The 13,639-nt window shown below is 43.4% G+C and overlaps 1 protein-coding gene across 6 annotated transcripts in view; it reads left to right on the forward strand.

Annotated features, from left to right (window-relative positions):
* Positions 1-13,639, forward strand: part of IGDCC4 (immunoglobulin superfamily DCC subclass member 4) — a 92,021-nt gene that overhangs the window by 52,643 nt on the left and 25,739 nt on the right. For 5 of the 6 annotated variants that reach the window (XR_013538905.1, XR_013538904.1, XR_013538906.1 and 2 more), the window contains 7 exons: positions 2,036-2,176; positions 4,340-4,495; positions 4,969-5,379; positions 7,609-7,773; positions 8,643-8,780; positions 9,384-9,554; positions 11,233-11,466. Coding sequence is in view for 3 of the 6 variants with exons in the window: in XM_072982129.2 (XP_072838230.2) it covers positions 2,036-2,176; positions 4,340-4,495; positions 4,969-5,379; positions 7,609-7,773; positions 8,643-8,780; positions 9,384-9,554; positions 11,233-11,466 (1,416 nt within the window). In the remaining 3 variants the exon portion in view is untranslated. The remainder of the gene's footprint in view (positions 1-2,035; positions 2,177-4,339; positions 4,496-4,968; positions 5,380-7,608; positions 7,774-8,642; positions 8,781-9,383; positions 9,555-11,232; positions 11,467-13,639) is intronic. The other variant, XM_078380893.1, reaches the window with a different exon arrangement.

The following is a 13,639-nucleotide window of genomic DNA, read 5'->3' on the forward strand; positions in this document are numbered from 1 at the left end:
TGGGGGGTGGGGGTGGCATGCAGATTTATTTCAGCGGATTGACAGGCTGAGAAGCTGACAAAACATTTGAGCCAACAGTCTTTTAACAGTTGAGAAACCCTAAAAGACACTTAAACCTCTGCACGTTTGGCAGGTGGCCTTGACCCGGTAGGTTGGTATTTAAAGTGAAAATTTGGAGGCAGGGAGTTTAAGGATGATGGAAAACTGAAGAGCAAGGTGGCTGTTGAGCTCATACAAAGATTGCAGATTGAATTCTTAGCATCTTTAAATTAAAATCATGAGGGAGAGTTGGTGGGAAAGAACCTTCTGTCCTTGACATACCACTCATGGAGAGAGCTGCTATCAAATCAGAGTCAACGACTAGATAGTACTGGATGCCAACAGACAAATGGGACGTGCTTTTGTTTTTGTGAGAGCTGGGACAAACAAACAAATTCAAGCTACTAAGTTTCACATTATTTAAACATGTTAAAGCACAGCAACTCTTATTTTGGGGCCAGTAAATTCCTAAAAGCCTGCTTGAATAAAATAGGCATTCCTTACCAATAGAAATATGCATGTAGACATTTTGCTGAAATATTGACTGTGCTGGTAACAGATTCCAGTAAGCAGTTGGAAAAAGCCAGGCCTTGTAGGAACCTTTTAAAAAAAAACTTTGATAAAGTCACATAAAATACAGCATGCTCTGCTGGGGAAATTGGATAAGGGAAATAGGGGTGCAAAAACCTACTTAGCAAGTAAGCTGGAAGATGATGTTGGGTGAATATGTGTTTTCAGCCTCACTGACCTTGGCAGGTTGTGTTATGAGAAAAAGATGGGAATAACCCATCTCCATTCCCTGACCTAAGAGTTGTGTAAGTGTAAGTGTGATTATTTAATGTACAAACATATTTGAGTGTAAAACAGCCTCAATGTTACTGGTGCCATCAGAAACAGAAACCAGACCGAGACTATATCTTTATGTATTTAGAGTTACAGCAGTTTGAGACCATTTATTTATTTATTTATTTATTTATTTATTTATTTATTTATTTATTTATTTATTTATTTATTTAATATCCCGCCTATCTGGTCGTGTGAGGACCACTCTAGTGTCATGGCTCCATCCTACAGAATCCTAGCATGTACAGATTGACACAGGATTTACGATTCTCTGCTTTTGTTGTTTAGTTATTAAGTCGTGTCCGACTCTTCATGACCCCATGGACCAGAGCATGCCAGGCCCTCCTGTCTTCCACTGCCTCCCGGAGTTGGGTCAAATCCATGTTGGTAGTTTCAATGACCCTGTCCAACCATCTCGTCCTCTGTCGTCCCCTTCTCCTCTTGCCTTCACACTTCCCCAACATCAGGGTCTTTTCCAGGGAGTCTTCTCTGCTAGAGTTCCTTAAAATATAGTACTAGAACTTTCGAACTGAGAAATTCTAGGCACCTCCTCAGACTTCATGTCCTAGGATTCTACAGATGGAGCCACGGTTGCAAAAGTATGTCTGACTGTTCCAATTGTACAGCATATCCTAGCTATTTTCCTGAGTTATAGCAAAAGTCTTATCTGAACTACAAGGTTGTTTCTCAGTGATGGAATTCCCATAGGAGACTGGAAAAGATTTTCACACTCAACAAGAGTCCTTGGCACAGTGTCTGAACTGCAGTACTGCAGTCAAGCCTCTGCTCATGGCCTGAGTTTGATCCCGATAGAATCAGGTAGCTGGCTCAAGGTTCATTCAGCCTTCCATCCTTCTGAGGTTGGTAAAATGAGTACCCAGCTCTCTGTGGCGGGGGGAGAATGTTGTTTGCATAACTATGTTGTAAACCACCCAGAGAGTACGCTAGCACCTATGGGACAGTATATAGTAAGTTGAAACAACAACAACATGCAAGCTCTTTCTGTGCCTACACATATTATTCAAAGGCAATGCTGGAGAAACAGGACTCTCTCTCTTTTTTTAAAAAAAATTATCATTATTGCCTACTTAGAACATTTTGCCTCCTCTGTCTCTTGTTGGCCGAAAAGTAAATTTGAAATTCGTTGCACCAGGTCCCGTGCTGCCCACAACCACAGGAGAGGTGGCCATTGTTGCTGCGCCAGAGAACGCTACGGTGGTGGTTGGAGAGAGTGCCGTGATGGAGTGCATGGCATCTGCCAGTCCTGCACCATTTGTCTCGTGGATACGGGAGGGTAAATGAAGTGCCTTTTTGATGCCGGGAAGCAACTCCCCGGATCTTTTTGCTGTAAAACCCATTTTAAAAAGAACTTGTTTTCAGAGGCTTTGCACACTGCAACTGAACATGGTGGTAGGAGTTGAGCCTGCATTGAGTGGAGGTGCCGTCCGCGCGGAGCTTGCCAATTAAAGCGAAAGTGATACAAAGCACGCAATTTATTTGTGTTGTTTGATCTGCAAAAAGATATGAAATTCTAGTTACTGGACGCCTTTTGATCTAAATTGGTCACGGTTGAGATTGAATGACGCCCCAGCTCTAAAGGTCGGGGCGTACGGGTCAGGCCTTTGGCGGCCCCTTTTGTCAGGGGTTTTGCAGAGCTGGTGGGAATTCTGATGCATCTGTCGGTGCTTTGCAAAAATAACTCTTGAGTTATCTTTCGGATTATAAGATGTGATGAAGATCACTGGAGTCGCTCTTACGGGATGGAGGGAAAGTGGGAGCAGGGGCATATGTCTGTTTGAAAGAAACATGGCATTTCCCCTTTGGAATGAAGGAGGCCTGTGAAAGTAACTGCAGTCTCACATTTGACAGAAAGGAAATGGGCCACAAACAGAAGCTGAGAGCCAGCCATCCTAAAATCGGGGCATCAGTTAGGCACTAAAGGCTGTGCCCTATAATACCCTGTTTCCCCTCAAATAAGACCTAACCTGAAAATAAACCCTAGCATGATTTTTCAGGATGCTCATAATATAAGTCCTACTCCAAAAATAAGCCCTGCCCTCCCCCCTTGTGCAGCAACCAGAAGAAGATGACAGGAGTGTATTTGAAAATAAAACATCCCCTGAAAATAAGCCCTAATGCGTTTTTTGAAGCAAAAATTAATATAAGACTATGTTTTATTTTCGAGGAAACGGTACCTGGGACACTGTTGAGCAGAAACTAATTTTGATGCACAGTTGCTTCTTCCTATTGCCTCATTCTCCTTCACCCAGAGAAAAGCAGACTAGAACCAACAGACAAGTTGATAAATAAGGAACATACGTGTACAGTGTTATACTGACTACTCTGTAAAATCAGTTATACATTAAGATATTTATGTGCCTATGTGGCTCTTCAGTCTATCAGAATCAAAACTGGGTGGTAAAGCAGTGAGCCTGGAACAGCTAAAATACTGAAAAGCAGAAATCTCATGGCATCTGAAAGATTCGCAGGTTCAGTTTGCTTTGTGGACTGTGGTCCACTCCATGATATGCACTCTACATGAACTTAACTCCATAATGACTTGTGCCAAAGAAATTGGTCATTTGCAAGACTTCTTGTTGGTTTTACACCCTTCCTGTCCTGAGTAAAATACAGACAGTGTAAAGCACTTGTAAGCAGATCTCAGGGTGTGACTACATTGCCTAAAAAATTCAAGAGTTGTCTCGGGGTATCATTGTATTGATTTATATCATGTACTCTTCCTGTCTTCATGGGGCAGCCTTTATTGAATTGGATTGATTTGGTGCACATCACTCTTTAAATTGCCTTAAATTGACCCAGATTGGCACTTTAGTCTGTCCCAACTCTGCCTGCATTCTGTCCTTGTCCATAACCGTCTTATCTGGAGTTTATGTTTTTTCCAAATTTTTTAAGTGGAAGTTATTTTTTTTAATGAAACAGCTTGACAGCAGGCATCATTCCTGATTTCCCCATGAGTCAGCATCCTGCACCACCTCCAACACATCCCCAAGATGTCAGCACAAGGAATGCCTCCACGCACAGAAAACAACAAGATGGCTGCTCACACAACCAAAAGAAGAGCAAAAAACAATGCATTGTAGAGCAGTTTAAAGTAAACAACCTCATGATAGGTGTTCGAAAAGAAACTGTTCCTCAAAGAAAAGTACAAGGTCCTCCCACATTTACAGTGCTGTTGTGTTGGGAAATTCTGAATTGATTTGTATCTTGATGAACCTGGAGTAATTAGAGTATATTGCAGTGTAGTCGCACCCTCAGAAAAGCTACCTTGTGGAGTACAATTTCTAAGATCTCTCCATCAGCATGACCAGTCCACCAGGTGCACTATCTTGAGAATGGCAATACAAAAAAGTAGCGTTTCCAACTTCTACTTCAGAATATGCAGTTTTCAGTGTTCACAGTGCACCCTGGAATTTGATGTTTTCATTTTCCTTTACAGATGGGAATCCGATCTCTACAGATGTGATTGTAGTGGGACGAACCAACCTCTTAATCCCTTACGCCCAGCTTCATCATTCGGGAGTCTATGTTTGCCGGGCGAATAAGCCCCAAACCAGAGAGTTTGTGACTGCTGCAGCTGAGCTCCGAGTTCTTGGTGAGATCGGAGAACACACTGTTTTCATGTTGTTGTGAAACTAAGTGCTCTTGGGTCTCTTCAGGTGGAAAGACAAATCGTTAGAAAGACAAATAATGTGGTTGTTTTGGTGGTGGGAAGCTCCTTTAGCTAGTTTGCTGTGCGCTTATGCTTTTTGAAGTGGGACCCATGTCAGTCTGCATATCCACAAGAAACACAAAACAAAACAATAGAAGAAGAAGATAAAGACGTTATGGCACCATAAAGACAAACTGCTATATTTTAATGTGAGCTTTCACAGACATAAAAATGAGGATACAGAGACTTCATGGTAAAGCATTCAAATGGGGCTCTAAGATAAAGAGACAGCAGTGGTTGGTAGACAAGTAATTCTTCCAAACATTGGTACGGATAGAGTTCCTTCAGACTCTGCTGTGGAAGAGAGAAGACACAACATGCAGTCCAAATGCTAATTCAGTTCTTCTGTCTCTTAGCCCCTCCTACTATCTCCCAGCTTCCTGAAACCATTTCTCGGACCCGAGCCAGCACAGCTAGATTTGTGTGCAAAGCAGAAGGGGAGCCGTCTCCTAACATCCACTGGATGAAGAACGGGAAGCCTCTTTTATCCAAAGGACGTGTGAAGATGCAGAGCAGTGGGACCCTGGTCATCAACCAGATTGGGCTGGACGATGCTGGCTATTACCAATGTGTGGCAGAGAATCCTTTGGGCATGGCATGTGCGGCGGCCAGACTGGAAGTGATCGTGCGGGAAGGACTGCCCAGCGCTCCTAAGAGGGTGTCGGCTAGTTCTCTCTCCAGCACAACTGTCTTGGTATCCTGGGAACGTCCAGAGTTCAACAGTGAGCAGATTATTGGGTTCTCGCTGCATTACCAGAAAGCTTTAGGTACGTACCCTGTATTCTGAAGGTACACTGCATTTGCTAATGATTGCTCAAAAGGCGGTGTGTGTGCATAACTAAGGCTGAATTGCACCGTATAGATCTGGTAGTTGTGATAGCATGATAGATAGCTACTAATCTCCTGCAGTATCGGAGGCAGCCTACCTCTTAGTGCCACTTACTGAGGAACGTGAGCAGGAGGGTGCTTTTGCCCTCAGGATTTCTGAGAGGCAACTGAGCACACAGCGTTGCACAAGAAAGGCTTAGGTTTGGATCCCTTTATGATATCTGTTCCTTATAATAAATATGTAAGGCAACCCAGGCTATGCATATTTTACAAAAATTTCTTTCACTGGGTAAAAGCCCTTTTGAGGATTTCAGAGGGTTCTTATGTAAATTAATTAATCTCTTGTGTAAGCAGCTTCAATCAGTTGTTCTCCGAATGTATAATACTCCCATAATCTCCAGGGAACCAATTTAGGTATGGGCCTCCTTTGCACATCGTCTTTATATTCACACTTGAATTATTCTTAAAGCAACAGGGGGGGAATAGGCGGAGGGCTGGATTGAGACTAAGAGCTCACCCCCATGAGGTGCGTGGCTTGGACTGAAGCAAGTTGGAAGAATGGTTCCATGTCCTCACAGATCCAGAATCACTCAGTCCAAGCTTCCATACCTGCTTGAATGTTTTCCTTGAATGTAACCTGGATTCTTCCAGTTTGAATTTCCATACTGTAAGACATCCCCTCACTTCCTCCTGCCACCTCCCCCCCGTTTCCTTCTCCTGCTCTCCCCATTCTCCACACTTTGCCTCTTTCCCTCCCATGAAGGGAGGCACTGCCTCAAGTGCCATTACACCTGATGTGAGAGGGGAGTTCGAATTGTGCATGTTCTCTAGCAACTGGGCTAAGAAACACACAGGGCTGGAGCAAACTGGGCTGCCAGACAGGTGGACAAAACCAAACGAAACGAGTTCCTAAGTGAATGAAAATAATCCCAAAGTTGGAGGGATTGATTTGAGTCTCCAGTAACATCATGTACTGTAGCTCTGTTAAACTCATTCACATCAGTGGGCGATGGAATCCCTTCTTCAGCAGGAGGAAACAGGAGGTATGGATGAGCTCTGAGTTAGCTGAATATTGCTCCTACTGCATCAGTGGGATACATTTATCATCAGTAAATTCCCCCTGCTTTCAATGGGAGCGAAGTCCAGCTGGGTTTGTCAGGATCGAAGCCAGAGTCTGCTATTTCCCCTGCCCATCCCAAAACTATAGCCAAGTCAATGTGGTGTAGTCTTCGATGTGTTAAGCTGAGTCTGAGGAATCTCTGTTGATATTCCTTCTCAGCTATGCAGCTCGCTTGACGAACATGGGCTGGGAATGTTATCTCCGCCCGACCTACTTCATAGGGTTCTTGTGAAGATAAAGCAGGAAGGAAGAGCAGCAGCATAGATTCTGCCTAGAGCCCATTAGAAGAAATGGATAAATAAATATTATCAACAGTAATTTATAAGATTTGTGGCTAAAATACTTTTTCATATTCTGGATTAATGTGTGTGTGTGTGTGTGTGTGTGTGTGTGTGTGTGTGTGTGTGTGTGTGTGTGTGTGTGTGTGTGTGTGTGTGTGTGTGTGTGTGTGTATATATATATATATATATATACACTGTATATATATATATATATATATATATATATATATATATATATATATATATATATATATATATATATATATATATATATATATATATATATATATATATATATATATATATATATATATATATATATATATATATATATATATATATAATAGGTGGAATTTTGTCAGTTTGTATCACGGAAGGGAAGAGGAAAGCTTTGTATTAACTCTACAGAAATATAATTTTTGGTTTCCCTTTGTGTATGATGGAGCCAGTCTGCCCAGTTTAGTTTCCCGTTTGCTCTGTCGCCAAGGCTGTACTTCTGAGCAGCAGATAAATTAAAGCCAAATGCCCTGGCCCTTCTTTGTTCTGTGCTAATGATTAGAAATAAGGACTGAAATTGTGTTTTTCCTGAGGCTTATGTTTAAAATGGTAGAAATGGCGGAGAGGAGAGTAGTCTAGAGGGATTAAGTGTAATCTAGGATGAAAGATGGCGTGAAACTTTTTGCACGCGTCTCACAAGAAGTTAGTTTGAAGAAAGGACAAAACTTTCTTCTCTTTTTTTGTCTGACAGCGTTGTGTACCCCCTCTAGGCACCGACCATGTGGAGTACCAGTTCGCGGTGAATAACGACACGACCGAATTTCAGGTCAAAGACCTGGAGCCCAGCACGAACTACATTTTCTACGTGGTGGCGTACTCTCAGCTTGGAGCCAGCGGGACATCCTCTTCCATAAACATACAGACCCTGGAGGATGGTTCGTAGAATAGGAACGGGAAGGGACGGTCCCAAAATGCTTCCTCTTGTAGGACCTGTCAAAAATGACATAATTGGGTTGCGGGTGGGGTAGTGGATCGTACAGTAGTGAGAATCATTGCATGGAAACTTGATCCCCCCCCAAGTGGTTATTTCCACAATTCTCTAGAAACTAACGGTAGCAGAGGCAACATTTCCAAACTCTGATCCTTATTCTAAATTAGAAGAGTGCCCTTAATTTGAGCTTCAAATTAAACAGAGTGAACATAACCTGCTTTAAAAAAATGAACTTGGGGAATGTTAGACAGCTGATGAATGTGAAATTCATGTTTAAAATAATAGGATGTACACATTAAAAGAATCTATAATCTGGTGGAACATTCCTTCCTATAAAATGTGGTTCTAACCAGGTGTATGTAAATCAGTCCCAGGAAAAATTATGGAGCAAATTATAAAGCAGTCACTCTGCAAGCACCTTGAAAACAATGCAGTAATAACTAGAAGCCAACATGGATTTGTCAAGAACAAATCCTGCCAGACCAGTCTTCTGATTTTTTTGTTGAGGTAGATAGTGGGAATGCTGTAGACATAATATATCTTGGCTTCAGCAAATCTTTTGATAAATTGCTGCCTGATATTCTGATTAGCAAGCTAAGTAGGTGTGGGTTGGATAGAACAACTGTCAGGTGGATGCGCAGTTGGTTACAGAATCTTACTCAGAGAGTGCTTATCAACTGCTCCTTCTCAAACTGGTAACAAGTGGGGCACCACAAGGTTCATGTAGCATTGCTGAGTGACAAATCCTGTTTCTTGTTTCGCTTATCTCCTTTGTTGTGAGATAGAATCACCCATTCTGTCTTTGCCTCCCAGTTCCCAGTGCAGCTCCTCAAATTACCCTTTCAAGTATGACACCAACTGACATCAAGGTGACATGGCTGCCTCTTCCTCCAGAACTAAGCAATGGGAAGATCACCAAGTACAGAATTGATTATGCACTTCTTAAAGAAGGTATCGGAGAAGTGGTTCTGTTGATTAAAGGTGTTGCTGAATTGGTATGTGGCTATAAAACAAAGGCCTTTGTAGGCAGCAATAGGAAACGATTCTCATATTTGGTTTGATAGCGCCACAGTGCAGGTATTGAAACATGTATGTTTACATCGCAGTAACATCATAAATAGCTGGTTTAAATATTGTAAGAAGGCAGAAGCCTTCAGTGCAGTGTTAACTTCTGAATTTATCCAGAGTGAAGTAAATGTGAAGATTTTTGCTTGGTCATTACACAAAGAGGATTTTGAGAGAAGCTAGCTAAGCTTTGGTAAGACTGGAGAAACTTCTTAAGATTTTCTTTTTAAATGTTTTAGGCCTTCTCCCTTTGGCTTTGGCTTATCTCAGAGTGGTGTGCAGAAAGGATCAAAACAAAGCAGTGAAACACAAATAATTCAGAAGCATTTTAAAAACAGCTGAGAAATATGATCAGCTGGCCTGTAAGGAAAAGAAGGTCATGTCCTGCTGGCTTTGGTGGTGGTGGGACACCGGTGGGGTGCCCGTCAGCAGATCGTGCCCTCCTGGACCCCAGACCATTATAGGGCTGGACTCTTGTTTTTCTTACAGATCTGATTTCCTCTACCGAGGTTGGTGCGAACGAGACACTGCTCACCCTTTATGCCCTGCACCCTAATAAGGTCTACAAAGTTCGGATTGCAGCAAGCACTAGTGTGGGCTATGGCGCACCTTCAGAATGGACGCAACATCGCACTCCAGACAGAGACAATCAGACCCACAGTAGGTGGCTTGCTGGTTTTTCAGTTCTCCCCTTGCTGTGAGCTTAACCTCAACTACTGCCAGGCTTACTGGGACGCGGGCAAGTTTTGGTCGAATCTCATCCGGCATATTGGATGGCATTTTCCTTCTACAGAGTCCTATATTGTTCCGCATAAAACTAGACCTACAAAATAGGCTTTTATTAACATTGTCACCTCAAGAGTTTGGGCCGTGTCTGCCGCTTGGTTATGTTCCGGTGGTTTTTGTTTCGTTTTTAAGACAAAAAGTGTGACCAAACAAATCTGTTGCTTTTTGTCACTGAGGTACTTTTTTGTTTCAGCCAATATAATGCACACTTTTCCTTTCTGCAACACTGGGATTAGGGGTGCTAGACACACACCCCCGTGTAGTTCAAAATCCAAATTAATAATTTCCACAGTGATTTACAGCAATATGAAGACCAAGCACAAAGTTGACCTACAGCCAGTAAAACATCAGATTAAACACAGTAAAGGGGGGGGGGAGAGAGAGACAAAGATACTATACTTAACAAAAAAAACTGAGAGTTGGCTAACATCATCACAAAATAACAACGTTGGTGTCAGGTGGGCCTTCCTGGGAGGATGTTTTCAGATATTGGGGGGGGGGAATACTCCTGGACTATGTCTCCCCAAATACTCAACTGAGCTAGGGTACTCTTAAGAATTATAGTGGAAAAAAAAGAATACCTGTTTTCATTTCTGGGCGCATCTGACTGGGCACCACAACTGAAAAACTGTGATAGTAGACGTATCCCTCACCTTTGACTGGGGAGGCAGTCAGAGAAGAGCAGGATATGGGCTTTGAACAGAGGAGATATATCTTGCATGTCATGAAAGGACAGCGTATTATTAGTTATTTATTGCTTATTATTATGGCTTTACTGCCAGCCAGGGGAAATCTATCTATCTATCTAACTATCTATCTATCTATCTATCTATCTATCTATCTATCTATCTATCTATCTATCTATCTATCTATCTATCTATCTATCTATCTATCTATCTATCTATCTATCTATCTGTCTGTCTGTCTGTCTGTCTGTCTGTCTGTCTGTCTGTCTGTCTGTCTGTCCGTCCGTCCGTCCGTCCGTCCGTCCGTCCGTCCGTCCGTCCGTCCGTCCGTCCGTCCGTCCGTCCGTCCGTCCGTCCGTCCGTCCGTCCGTCCGTCCGTCCGTCCGTCCGTCCGTCCGTCCGTCCGTCTCTCTATCTATCTATCTATCTATCTATCTATCTATCTATCTATCTATCTATCTATCTATCTATCTATCTATCTATCTATCTATCTATCTATCTATCTATCTATCTATCTATCTATCTACCTATCTACCTATCTACCTATCTACCTACCTACCTATTCTTTTCTGCTTCAAGTGACCGGCTTCAGATACTGTAGACTTTGGCTGGATGGAGACACCGTTTATTACTCTGCCTCAGGGCCAGCCCTGGATAAGGGCATCCGTAGATGACCTAAGTATACAGGCAGATGGGTTTAAGTATTTGAAAACAAACACTAGCATTTTGAACTGAGTTGGAGCCAAGGAGCAATGTTTTAAGAGGAGAAGGCAGGGGGAAGGCACAAATGAACTGAAAATAAACCTGAGAAGTATGATTCTGAAGGCAAAGAATGTGTTATGTTTTTTCTTCTTAACTTTCCCCAGTTCCCTTTGCCCCAGCTGAGTTAAAAGTCAGAGCAAAAATGGAGTCGCTTTTAGTAAGTTGGCAACCTCCAGCCAATCACGCCCAGGTTTCAGGCTACAAACTCTATTACCGAGAAGTGGCTGCAGAGGATTCGAGTGAGGAGAACCCCTCTGAAGGGACCGGGGATGGCCAGTGGGAATTTGGGCCAATAAAGCTGAAGAAGAAAGTCAAGCAATATGAACTGACAAACTTGGGTAAGTTTGATGGGTCCTGATTCTCCCATGAATTGGCTGGCTAGGTCTGGCAAAAATTGCAGGCCAATCATATCTGGGGGACCACCCGTGCAATAAAAAGAAGTAGTATAGAAAACTAGTTATCTACATGTTTGGGGGTTTAGGTATGGTCTAGGCAAGAACAAAAGAGAGAGGGGAAAGGTTTTGAAGGTTCTAAGAGGTGCACGCTTGGGAAATAGAAGAGTCAGAAGAGGTACCATTATGGGAATTGTGGGGAGAGGAGAATACTGCCTGCCAGCCACTGGAACAGCTGCTTTACCAGCAGTCTACATGTTGCCTGGCAACTAGCCCTTCTTCCTTGATCCCTGACCTGGGCCTACTTGTGTTGTGTTTGGGAGTACCCCTAACCATACCCCCACCTCCATTGTGAAAATTCTCAGTCCCTCTTTTAGTCTCCAAGTCAAAGCTAGGTCTTCCCCTGTCCCGACACACTCCGGTCTGGATCATTCCCAAACTGTTGTTGCCACCATGTTTTCAGAGCAGGCAAAACTGCGGTTGCAGTTGAGTCCTTTAAGGCCAGGGGAGGGGGTTTAAAAAGGAGCTGAAATGTTATTTTTTCTCCAAATATCAGTGTGGGTTGTAGGGGGTGCAGAGCTCCACGCCTTTGTCCTTGAAATGGGTGGGGCGGGGGTGGAGGAGAAGGAGAGCAGGACCCTTTACTTGCCCCTGTCCGTGCATGATGGATAGTGTTGGCCTAGCTAAAAGGTGTTTTGTAGAAGCTACATTGTGGTGGCAGAAGGAGCTGGCAATCCCTCCTGGGCAGCAATGAATAGCCACATCCTTAATTAGCAGAGCTTCGTCAATGAAGCTGTCAAGGAGAAGCCATTTGGGAACCAGGCCGTGGGTGCCCGAAGAGGAAGGCGTCCTATTTTCCCCTTCTATTTGTAAACTTTGGGCCGCTCGAGTGGTTCCCCTGAATAAGCAGGTCTCTTAAAAAGAATGTCTCCCAACAAGGCCGGAGAAAAGAGACGCAAAAAAGGCAGCAAGCTTGGAAACAAACATTTAGGCCATCTGTGAAGAGAGAGCCTGGCTTGCGCTGAGGCCCAGGCGAAAAAAAAGGTGGTCACCGCTCAACTGGCAGCAACTGCTCAACCGCTTGTGTCCAAAGGCTCTTTTTCCAGGCTTGTATTGTGGGTTACATTGGGCTGCCTGCAGCGATACAAACAGGTTCATGGAATTATTTAATTGGGTCCCTTAAAAAAGAAAAACTTGACCTATTTATATACTGGCAACCGATAATCGCAGTGCTTAAAAGCGCAGTCCCGGGCTCTCTCTGTTTAAGAGGGGAGGTCGGTGGGAGCATGGAATCCAGGCTACCGTATAATTGCCCCTTAGTACTCGACTACCAATGGGGCTTGGCTGGGCATAACATTTTAAGGAGAGCCAGTAAAAACTTGCCCAGCACTTGATTTTAGCTGGCTGCATTGATGGGTTTTCTGTGCCCTCCTTTTTACTGGCAATTGTTTTGCTTTTACAGTATATTTGCTGATTAAGGCCTTTTAAGGTTGTTGGGTTTTTTTAAAAGCCCATTCTACAATTATGATCTTACACCACCAAAATATGACTGGGCCCATCAGCAGAGGTTGCCTTAATAAAGAATTAAAACAGTTTTTCCTCCCGAGGAGTTGGATTAGACCTCCCATTGTCCTCAGCCAGCATGCTCTTTAGTTTGATAGAGAGCCCGGCACATCTGGAAGGTAGCAGGTTGTTCAGAGTTGGGTTAAGGTTGATCTAGCTGTGGAACTGAGGGTCTCCCAGATGTTTGGAATCCAACCCCTCTTAGCCCAAACCAGCATGAGCAGCCATCAGGGATAATGGGAAGCACTTTGGTTTCTCCATCTTGTATCTGTAGTCATTAGACATACAGTGGTGCCTCGCTTAACGATGTTAATTTGTTCCAGCGAAATCGCTGTAGAGCGAAAACATTGTAAAGCAAAAATAAAAAACCCATTGAAATGCATTAAAACCGAGTTAATGCGTTCCAATGGGCTAAAAACTCACCATCCAGCGAAGATCCTCCATACAGTGGCCATTTTCGGTGCCTGTCTAGCGAGGAATCCTTCCTAGAAAACAGCGGGGGGCCATTTTCTTCAGCCGGCGGCCATTTTGGAACCCGACGATCAGCTGTTCGCTG

The sequence above is a fragment of the Pogona vitticeps genome, chromosome 12 (genome assembly GCF_051106095.1).
Source record: "Pogona vitticeps strain Pit_001003342236 chromosome 12, PviZW2.1, whole genome shotgun sequence".
In the NCBI taxonomy this organism is placed as follows: domain Eukaryota; kingdom Metazoa; phylum Chordata; class Lepidosauria; order Squamata; family Agamidae; genus Pogona; species Pogona vitticeps.